The sequence below is a fragment of the Morone saxatilis genome, unplaced genomic scaffold, assembly GCF_004916995.1.
Source record: "Morone saxatilis isolate NCDOM2014 unplaced genomic scaffold, NCSU_SB_2.0 Contig18, whole genome shotgun sequence".
In the NCBI taxonomy this organism is placed as follows: domain Eukaryota; kingdom Metazoa; phylum Chordata; class Actinopteri; family Moronidae; genus Morone; species Morone saxatilis.
The window spans coordinates 6,489,546-6,500,212 of NW_023339740.1; the positions used below are offsets into that span (position 1 = coordinate 6,489,546).

Below are 10,667 nucleotides of genomic sequence, written 5' to 3' on the forward strand. Positions count from 1 at the left end.
ACCCACAGGTCAGGCAGTGGAGTGGCATGGGAGCGTGTAGGTAGTGGGAGAGTGAGGCTGGGGACTCCTGGCAGCCCTGTGATGCACCACTTACCAGCATGTGTGGGTGACGGTGTAATCTGTTGCTAACCAAGTCCACGTGAAAAGAATCTTTTTTTCTTACATATAATTTGTTGAATCATACATATTTTTTTTTTCATAGAATTTTGTATAGGTTATATAAAAGGCTCTATTTGAATTTCACCTAAAGCAAACAACCAATGCAGGTGTCATTTTGCAAGGTCCCTTTATTGTCTGTTCAACGATGTGGGCGATCTGGGGTGGGCATACAGGTTCCCCCACCCCCCCCTCTTACTTTGAAGAAGAGGACGCTAACTTGGTGGGAAGATGACAGCCAGGCAAATCACATCCCCTCACATCTGTGATAACGGCTTCCATGCGAAGGTACAGACGCAAACGGGGGAGTCTTTACATCCACAACGCAGTCACAAAGCGCCAGGATGGCTCAGCTTAGAGGAGTCGTCACCAGCTTTAGGTGTCCATGCTCCATGTGACCCTCTGCCCTGCCCCTCCCCCCCAGCACACTGAGTGCACACACTGGTGGTCAATCCTCCAGCAGATCTCTGTCCAGATCCATGAAGGGCTCATCAATGTAGCTCGCTATGGCACACAGAGAAGTCCTGTCTGAGCCCAGCAGCACTGACACTGTCTCCTTCCAGTAGCTGAAGGGGATACAGGAGCTCTGAGGAGGGAAACCAGAGAGGATTTAGAACATCATAACAACACAACATCTCCCCTGGATGTCTATTGGATCAATACTAACTTACCTATGATCATTTCAGCATGAAATAAGAGTCTTTCAAAAGGGATGTGCCAACTTCTACAGCAGTAAAATGAAGGTATAAACAATAATGTATTGACAGGGTTTTCTATATATTATACTAAAATATCAGGAAACCGTGTTAATGTTAAAGCAACCATGATTGCTATTTGGCCACTTGGGGGTAGCTGAAGGAGCAAATACACAACACTGACGTCACCTTATAACAGTTGTTATGGCTAACTTGTTTGCCAACAGTTTTAGAAGATACCTGTGTTCACCAATAAGCAATGTTTAGTATTAAGATAGGAATTTTTCTTTGAGCATTGAACCAAAATCCTTCCTTCAATGGAAAACAAGAGTTTCCTGGTTCTTGAAATAATTCCTGCAGTGTAAAAGCTGTTTTATCTACAACAGCGCACATCTTTCCAAACATGCCAGAGGAAGTCTCATCTACACGGAACTACACACAACTCTACAGTTTTATACGTATAGTCCAATAATACGTGAGTCACTGTGAAGCTCAGAGCACTTTGTCTTTGTTTTCATAGCATGCATACATACAGGGTTCAACTTGCCTGGGGCAAGTAAAATGCCACATTGGGCTAGTAACTCTAGCGACTCACTTGCCTAATCATGCAAATGGTATAAAAAAGAATGAAACTAATTGTTTTGTGATGACAGAAGTAGCTAAGGTGAGTTTCACATGCATAGACCGGTTAGGCACTCCTGAGAAGATGGCAGCGAGTAAAGGTTATGTAAATCTCCAACCATGTATTGCGCAGTTTGCCACAGGTTTGAGAGCAAGAGGGATAAAACTGGAAATGCTGGAGTGCCATAACAAGAGCCGACAGCATCTTGCTTGCATGGCAGCTAATAAAACAATGTGTATTGGGGCAAGTCAAAATTGGGTTTGGGACAGTAGATTTCTGGCCCACAAGTGAATAAAGAAGCCTTAACATTGAATCCTGAACATGTGATTTCCCTGTTGGAATGTTTTGACAGTACAGTACAGTAGACGCTGAGAGGGGACTCACATATCATGCTGCTTGTGTGAGGCAGCTGTTGTAGACTGAAATGAAGATATTTACTGATGCTTCACTTGTGTACAGGAAAGAGAGCTACTCACATTCTCCAGACAGGTGCTGTCTTTGTCCTTGTTGAGGTAGTGGCGCTGCCAGAAGCGCAATAGGTTGTGGAAGTTGTTGAGCAGGCAGCCCGGGTACTTCTCAGCATACTCCTTCTCCCGCAGGGCATTGAGGTAGAAGGGTAGTTTAGCCTTTCTTCTGGCCAGCATCAAGATCACCAAACTGGTGTTTAAACAGCTCACATTCTCCTGCAGGAAAAATAGAATAGAAGCAAGATTTGAGTGATTGAGCAACCATTTTGCAACACAATATGCACACACAATAAAAACAAATTAAAAGGCCAACAGTGGCTGACATTACTTTGAGTTTACATTAAAATAGTCCTTGTATTATCAAATGATTCCTTATTCTGGCACTCAGTTTCTCTGAATACACAGGACAAAGTAAAAATGAAACGAGACCTGTGTGAGTGTCTGTACGTTGATGATGTTGATCAGTCGGAAGAGGAAGGACAGCCTGTTCTCAACTCTGGCCATGTAGGACAGCAGGCAGCACTCAGAAAGTACCTCCACCACTGGGGAAACAATATACAATACCAAAATCAATTCTTCTTCTATGAAAAGCACTTCCATTCATTTGTGATCTTTTACTTGGGTTTTTCACACATAAATACTGTTTTCAAATTTATCCAGGACATGTTTTGTATTAACTGTTGTTAGTTTTCGTGGCTGAGTTCTCCTTTAAAAAGGTCCAATGTGTAACATTTAGGAGGATCTAGTAGCACAAACGGAATATAACACAAATAACTGTTTTCATCATTTCAGTCTATATGTGTTATTTTTTTATTACCTTAGAATTAGCCTTTTATATTTACAGACACCGCAGGTTGGAGGTTGCCACGTTGAAGCACCATGTTTCTACAGTAGCCCAGAACGGACAAACCAAACACTGGTTCTAGATAGGACCGTTCACAATGTGTGTATAGCGGCCATCGTAGTTTTCCCTTTGTGCTTTAAAGCGGAGTGTGTAGCAAGGGAGTTGCGATCTTTAACTACATTGCTAGATGCCACTATATCTCACTCACCAATTAAATGTTCTCTAATGAAAAGAGTCTACACGTGTAAACTTTCCAATCTCGGTTTACCTTTGACATCTTCAGTCTGGCTCTCAAAGCGGTCCAATGAAAGGACGATGCAGCGCACCAGCATGTTAGAGTCCACCAGAGAACTGTTGATCTGCGTCAGGAAGGTCTGAAACTGAAGACACATCAAAGTATACCATTAGACACACTTGTTGAGAAATGGTTGTAATGTTTGTTAAGCCAGTAGTATTATTATACCTTCTCTGGAGTGTTGACATATTTGTTGAATCTTTTGAAGGCATCAATGTTAAACTTCATAAGCTCTCCAAGCAGATCAAAGTAGCTCTGTAGGACATCTCGAGATGTACAACCACTGTCTATGATGCAGAAGAGGATGTGCTGTCGTGGGATGGAGGCAGAACGTGAGCAGCCATTCATTCACAGGAAGCAAAAATCAAGGACATATCTGTGCAATGTGAACTGTCTTCATGGAGTTTTACCTCTAGTAGTCCTCTCTTCAGGAGGAACATTTGGTCTGCATAGGAGGTGGCTCCTCTGAGAAAACTTTCCACTGCCCTCGCCTGCCAGAATCTACATACAGAAACAGAAAGCTTGAGCAAAGCTATAGAAAGCAGAACTACAGAGACAAATCAAATATGGGCATGTTTGACTCTTCCAATAAGGCTGACTAAAATAATAATAACTTTATCTCCTGTATCTTGATCTTAGCCCTCCATGATACTGACCTGAAGGACGAATCTGGAGGCTCCCTCTTCATGACAGTGAGGATTCGCGTGAGGAGACCCTTCTTCCCATCACACACTAAGCTTCGGTCTGTGTTGACCAGAGCTTCCACCTCAGGGATGTTAGCCTTCATGGATATGGCACTCAGTTCATTCAGCTCCTGGCTATTCAGCAGGAGATATTTGTTCCTGAAAGGCAAGCAAAACATTTTAAACAACCTATCTGAGAAGGAGAAGTTAGGAAGGGAACTGAATTAAGGGTCTCTTACTCATGGTGATCACTGAAACTCTGAAGTAGTCGCAGGAACTGGATTTTGAAGGATATTTCCTGCACAATAAAGAGTAGTAATGGTTATGTTAAACTTTAAAATGTTTTATTCTATTGACCCGGTTTACTATGAGTGTTAAGAGTTCATACTGGACTACAGTCGCAGTTCTCATTCTGGCCATGCACCACATGATTTGAAGCAGTGTATTTCCTCCAGATCAGCTTCTCAAACAGGTTATTGAGCCCTGGGATGAGGCGGAACTCAGCCAGCATCTTGTGGACCTGTGCAGGGACACGATACAGGGGTCAGTTCTGGGTTTAAATCTGCTCAGACCCAACATTTCAGCTTAAAGCTCAAGCAGGAAGGATGTTTGCCGTTAACTACCTGATTCCTCTGTCGGCCCATAAGAAGGACACACAGCACATAGAGCACCTCCACTTTATACATGATCTCATGAACAATCTTCATGGACTGGGGCAGTCGATGCCTCAGAGGGCTGGTGGCCAGGGAACTTTCATCTGATGACTCTGAGGGTGAAGGAAAATCTCAATGTTCATAGGACTCAAGCAGTGGGAGGAATAAGCAGCACAAGAGACTGTTGACTCACCTGTACTGCTTTGTTCAGCCTCCTCAGTAGCCATCTGCATGAGGGCGTCCAGCACCAGAGCATTGTCTAACCAGGTGTACCAGTCCTCCAGCTCCTGCAGGAAGTTAGCTCCTGTGGCCTCAGACACTTTTCTAGTAGCCAGCTTACACAGCCGCTCAATGAAACCAGGGATGTTCAGCAGGGTTACTATTGGAGAAATAGTACAAGGTCATTTATTGTCACACAATACATTGTGTAGTCAGTTTAACCTCTGTACTCTGAAGGCAACCTACCCTGGTTGACCTCTGCCCGTGAGGGGCTAGCATTGCGCTTCTGCTGGGCATTTTTGGCCAAGAGGGTGTGCTTGTCATCGTTTCCTACATCAGGCTCTGAGATGGTGACAGATAGGATGCGGCAGAAGTTGGCTAGCTGTTGCTGGTCAAAGCTTTGTACCAGGCCCGACAGGTTAGGGATGCCCTCTAACTGGATCATCTCCTGAAAAATGCATACATGTAAACTGTTAGCAAATGGACAGAAATCATACTGTAACATTTATGCACTTAAAAATAGATTGAGAGATTGAGCCTGGCTGAATTTGCTACCTGCTAAAACTGAGGCAGTTTTTTCACATTTCAATAGATCAGTTTAAGGAGAGAAGCTAAATTTAACTCAAATATTAAACAAACACAATATCATTTTGACAGATTATATAATGAAACAGATAATGTGTCCACTGTGACCTGTATGCTTTTTCACTCCATGTTTGTAGCAATGGTTCATCTTCCCTGTGATGTTTGATCAGAAATAATGACAAATGCTCAGGACGGGAAGTCGGGAAGCAAAGACACTCTCAAGATCAATTCCTTGGGCCTGGTACATAATCCATGCAAGGTATGCCTACACATACATTAGCTTCTCTGGGACTATTAATTGACAAAGGTGAATGCAAACCACTGTAATGCTGGAACAGGGCACAGAGGAGGATGGGTGTTTTTATACACTGAATTCTCTATTGCTTCAAAATTCAGTTGGTTCTAGATAATTAAGTCATTGTAACTTGAGAAGATGCATAAGCTACATTTGGAGTCTATAAAGCCTCCACATTTAGGCACTATAACACTTTGAGTGTCATAGTTTACCTTCTAGAGGGTTTAGTTCTGCACAAATAACAAGTCCGGTTCAAAGAAATGTAAACACAAAGCAAAATAAACAGGCTACAGTGTACACAATCCAAGCAATCTGCTAAATTACCAAATGTTTTAACATACAGAGCTAGACAAAAAGCATTTAAAAATGTTGAAGAATATCACAGCATTATTCTAAAATTAAGGCATCAGTGTGACAATCACAACCACTCTGGCATTAGAGGTGTCTGTACATGGACAATAGAGCTAGCACATGACGCTAATTTATCTGCAGAGCAAATATTGAAAAGCCTGTCGTTTTCACAGAAAAAAATAAGACTGCTAATTAATTTGACTGACTTTTTGAAGTCCAGTGTGTAACATTTCAGAGGATCTATTGGCAGAAATGCAACAGATATTGCATCACCACCTGAAACTAAGAATCATTGCGTTCCCACTTGTTTTTCGTGTTAGAATGAGTTTTTAAATCAACGGAGGCCACCATGTTGAACTGCCATGTTTCTACAGTAGCCCAGAATGGACAAAAATCAAACCCAGGCTCTAGCTCTTTCTTGCTTCGATGTATTCAAAAGGTTGTAATCTGCAACGTCACTGCTAGATGACACTAAACTGTACACAGTGGTCTTTTAAGAAAACAGGTGGACATAAAACTAAGATCCTGGCTTACCAAATGTCACCTTATAAATCAAAGAGACTTCATAAGCCTTTTAACTCTGGAGTTAACAGGGCCATAAAGAGAGTTTTACATGCTCAGGCTGAGGAATTAAGTACAACTCTGACCTTTTTGACTCCAAGAATATCTTCAATAAGGGTAGCAGTCTGTAGGAAGGTCTTCTTGTTTGTCATCAGGGTAAAGAGAAACAGAACAAAGTCATCCCTCGCTGCCAGGCTCTTTGTGACCCCTTCCGTCTGCGTTTTGAAAGAAGAACGTTTGGACGTTAATTAGATCATGCCCATTCCTGTCTGTAAACATGATCCTGTTTTTGAGAAAATATAACAGGACAAACTAACTGCAAGAAATTCATCAAGTTATGTACATGTGCTAAACTGAAGCAAGGTATGATGCACCTCTGACATTTCTCTGGTATGTACAAAGTGTAATAGGATACTTACACATATACAACAGTTGTAGAGCACACTAAGGCAGTCCTTGACCAAGTCATCATTCACTGTTACAGAAACAGAGTTTAAACTAGTTGTCAAAAAGTATCATCAAGTTTAAATTCATTATAATCAGGTAAAAACCTGTTAGCTTCCCAATAAAAGCAGACATATACACAGATGTGATGTCAGTCCTACTCACTTTTGGGTTTTTTCTTCTGCATAGTTAATGTAGGTCTCATCAAGATCTCCACAAGCAGCTTCAGGGAAACAGGAAAATGAGCATTCAGTGCTGTGAGCCCATGCAGTTTATATCAACAGTGTGTCAGTACTGGGTTGTACAACACATGTTAACTGATTCTCCAACATCTGAGTCCAATAATTACAGAGCATAAAGCACTAAGAATGTCAAACTTACATCGACTCCACCAAAGAGGTCAAAGGTGTATGTGTTGGGGAAGGTGGATTCCTGAGCGGTCTTCCTGTCTTCCGTGACAAAAGACATGGCCTCCATGGAGAGCTGGGACGATAAGACCTGACAGAAAACCCATTGTCCACATGTAATTTACATCGCCCAGGCTCCAAAATGAAACATTCAGCTGAAAGTGGCTAAAACCAGTAATTGCACAGCCTCACTGTTGTATGGACCAGTGTGGTTACCTTAAGAAAGCTATGGGCATGTGAGAGGTCACTGTTGGGATGGCTGCTCTCGTAGAGCTTCTGCAGCAGAGTAGGGATGCCATGCCACTTGGCCCGTTTATCTCTCTCTTGGAGCAGGCCTCCTGGGAGCTACAACACGCACACAGAGGCAACCTTAAATAGTGCAATATAGGCAATGAACAATGTATGGTTAATTGCATCAGTGCTTCAGAGAACAACTTAAACGTTATTCTGGCATTAATGGCATGTTTCATTCAGAGTAATAAAGATGGATACACACAAGTGTAATGCATGTGTGGTCAAGCAAATATAAATATTTAACACTTATGGCACATGAAAACCACAGTCTCAGATGATCTCCCCCCAGAAAACACGCCCCAGAGAACAGCAAGGTTTTAGGTCTTCTTTTAAAGGAGATAGGAGCCACACCCCAGGCCATTTAGCAGACTACAACAAAGAGAACAGAAACTGAAAGCAGCTTCAGATTTTTACTTCATCAGTCTAATAAATAAAACTGTAGGTCAAGAGAGTCCTGGCCCGGCTCATAGTCCCCAGGTGCAAATATATGGTGGAGCGAGGCTACAAGGTGCAGCAGAGCGAAACACTTCAAAAATAAAACAGGTTATGTTTCACAGATATGCATGAGAAATTACATGACAATTCCTCAACTTGCATGGCTCTCAGTAGAAACAGAAGATCAGAAGCATTGATCTCTTTGCTCTAATAGGTTCTTTTTAATTCCTCTACATAGGTGATCAGTGTAATAAACAAGCCCAATCCTAGTGCCATTCAACACCCACCCAACTGGCACCAGCTGGCTTTAAAGTGCTTCAAAAGCCCAGGAAATCAGTATGACCATAAACAAAAGGCTCACACAGGCTCACACACGTCTCACTGTAACACTTCTCATTCCAGATATTGGACACTTAAACAACGATATCCCATATGCCCCAAAACAAATAAAAAATGACTATCCGACCATTTTAAAAATGCAATACTAACAACCACTGAGCCCAACGAACGAATGGTTTCCTCTTCAAGTAACAAGCTGTGCTGCAAAGAGGACTGAGGAAGTATCTTTCTTGAGGAATGTTCTTAACAGCAGCTTCTGGCATACTAACACCAACGGAGACCAACTCCCTGGAAAGACTTCCTCCACACCAAACAGCTATGGCTTAACATTTGTGAATTTTGCAAAGTGTGCAAATTCAAACACAGTGTCTGGGGGAACTTGTCAAATTCCACATTTCCAAGGTTATCTGGGGAATTTAAAATTTTTAGGATAATAGTATTTCACTTCTGAGAGACACTACCTTGAAAACTGCAAGTCAGCAAGGAAGGTAAAAGGCACGACACTGGCTGCACAGTAATACCTGGCTCCTCTCAGCTCTGCACTTTAAGGGCTTTCAGTCACAAAGTGTACAGACACACAGCGGCTGACTGCGTCAAAGTGTCAGGACAGGTGTGACGTTCATTATGCTTTAAGACCATCAAAGCAGTGGACGTGAAGCAGCGTCACATCGACACTGACCGGACAAATGTGTGCTGCAAAGTTACAAATACCGTCCAAATGTTTAATTGAGCGGAAATAAAAAAGAAACTTGCTAACTTTAACTTGCCAAAACAGCTGTCGAGACGTTTCCATGTATGGCAACGATAGTTATTGTGGTTAGTGTGTCGTTACGTAATCACCTGAGCTGTTCAGCTGGCTTAGCTAGCAACGTTAGCTGACGTTAGCCCGTCTGCTACCAGTAGCAAATGTTACTGCCGTGGATTTAAGTGCTTACAAAGACGAAACACAGACTCTCTAGTAACACTGACACCCCAGCGCCCGAACAACAACAACAGTCCGACAAACTTTCACTTCAAAGCGTTTTTATATCGTAGTTATCCTGGCCTATAATGCTAAGCTAACGTGGAGCTAACAACAAAAGACCCACTTGAAACGGAGCTTGTTTCATACACTTTACGTGAAGCACATCGTTATTTTCACTGTCAACGCGAAAATATTATTATCCAGAAGTCAAGTGAGTAAAAGCTCATGGTTTGTGTGTTTAAATAACCCCGTAATGTGGCAGCTGGCTGTAAAGCCACCGCTGACAGGGGCGACTACATCTCCAGTCCAGTCTCCAGGACAACGTCTTCATTTTCAGGCTGGACTCAAAGCGCAAGTCCCTGGTCTCCGTCGACCAACCTTCGCACGTCTTTACTGCCGAAACATGCATCGTTTCTCGTACCTGTGTCCCTCGACTGAAACCCTGGCCAGTAATTTTACTGGCCGTGAACTTTGTGACGATATTGCTGTTGCAATTTCTTCGTTTTCCTCCAGTACAAGGGGACTCGGACCCCAGAAGCGTCGCCATTATTTCTTCTTCCTGAACTGAGCTGTTCGGGCAGGAAGTGGAAGGCTTTGATGAATATATTGGAGGTAATTAAGCGGCATCTGCTGGCAGAGACGCACACTCTGCAATAACCAAGTGTCTCAGTGGTTTTATATATATATATATATACAGTTGGCAATTACCCCTATGCGCGAGCACCGCATAGAGAGAGCAGATTAAGAAACCTGACAGCAAAACCCATTTGTCCACCCAGAGGGCCCGAAAGAACACTACAATGTTGGAGTTGTGACGTATGTATGTCGAAGAAGTTACATTTTTTGTGGCCCTACTTACAAGTCAGCACGACAGTGGGAGACTAGCATTGTAACTTTGAACGACATGATATAAGTAGTCGTAATACTCCAGTAATTGCAACAGTCCTCACATACCTGATGTGTTTATTGTATGGAAATGACTCTAGTGTTCGGTTTATCTCATAAGATTGTCTTATGAGAGCAATTAGTGAGAGGTATCACTGTTGGATGTGCGTGCTCTCGATGAGCTTCTGCATGCAGAGTAGGGATGCCATGCCACTTGGAATAAGATAAAGTTAGAATATAAGTGTTATAATATGTTATGTTTATAATAATATAGATATAAATGTTATAGATCACATAAAACACATATAATATGAATGATAAATTAAAATAGAAACCCATATATAAATCTATACACACTAAACCACATAAAGAGTTCGGTCATGGTAATTTTCTCTTCGTATAATAATATCTTTCGGTATGTTATAAAATAAACCTTATATATATATTTTATATTATATATATATATATATATA

The 10,667-nt window shown here is 42.0% G+C and overlaps 1 protein-coding gene across 1 annotated transcript; it reads right to left on the minus strand.

The window, feature by feature from the left end:
* Positions 1–177: 177 nt before the first annotated feature.
* trpc4apa (transient receptor potential cation channel, subfamily C, member 4 associated protein a) lies at positions 178–9,891 on the minus strand. Its single transcript, XM_035662510.1, has 18 exons — positions 9,731–9,891; positions 7,494–7,622; positions 7,252–7,368; positions 7,036–7,093; positions 6,846–6,901; positions 6,513–6,641; positions 4,881–5,082; positions 4,609–4,794; positions 4,386–4,528; positions 4,151–4,282; positions 4,002–4,060; positions 3,736–3,921; positions 3,490–3,580; positions 3,248–3,388; positions 3,053–3,164; positions 2,370–2,482; positions 1,950–2,156; positions 178–742 (listed from the first exon to the last, which is right to left on the minus strand). The coding sequence occupies exons 1-18, from the start codon at positions 9,854–9,856 to the stop codon at positions 605–607; spliced, it is 2,325 nt and encodes a 774-aa protein (XP_035518403.1). The 5' UTR covers positions 9,857–9,891; the 3' UTR covers positions 178–604.
* Positions 9,892–10,667: the final 776 nt, after the last annotated feature.

What these genes read in the sequence shown, in the direction of transcription:
- trpc4apa (XM_035662510.1), bottom strand. Translation starts at nt 9,856, where the DNA reads ATGGCGACGCTTCTGGGGTCCGAGTCCCCTTGTACTGGAGGAAAACGA. An exon ending in ATGCCCATAGCTTTCTTAAG is followed by an intron (nt 7,369 to 7,493) that starts GTAACCACACTG and finishes GTTTTCTGTCAG; the next exon opens with GTCTTATCGTCCCAGCTCTC. An exon ending in ACGGGCAGAGGTCAACCAGG is followed by an intron (nt 4,795 to 4,880) that starts GTAGGTTGCCTT and finishes TTTCTCCAATAG; the next exon opens with TAACCCTGCTGAACATCCCT.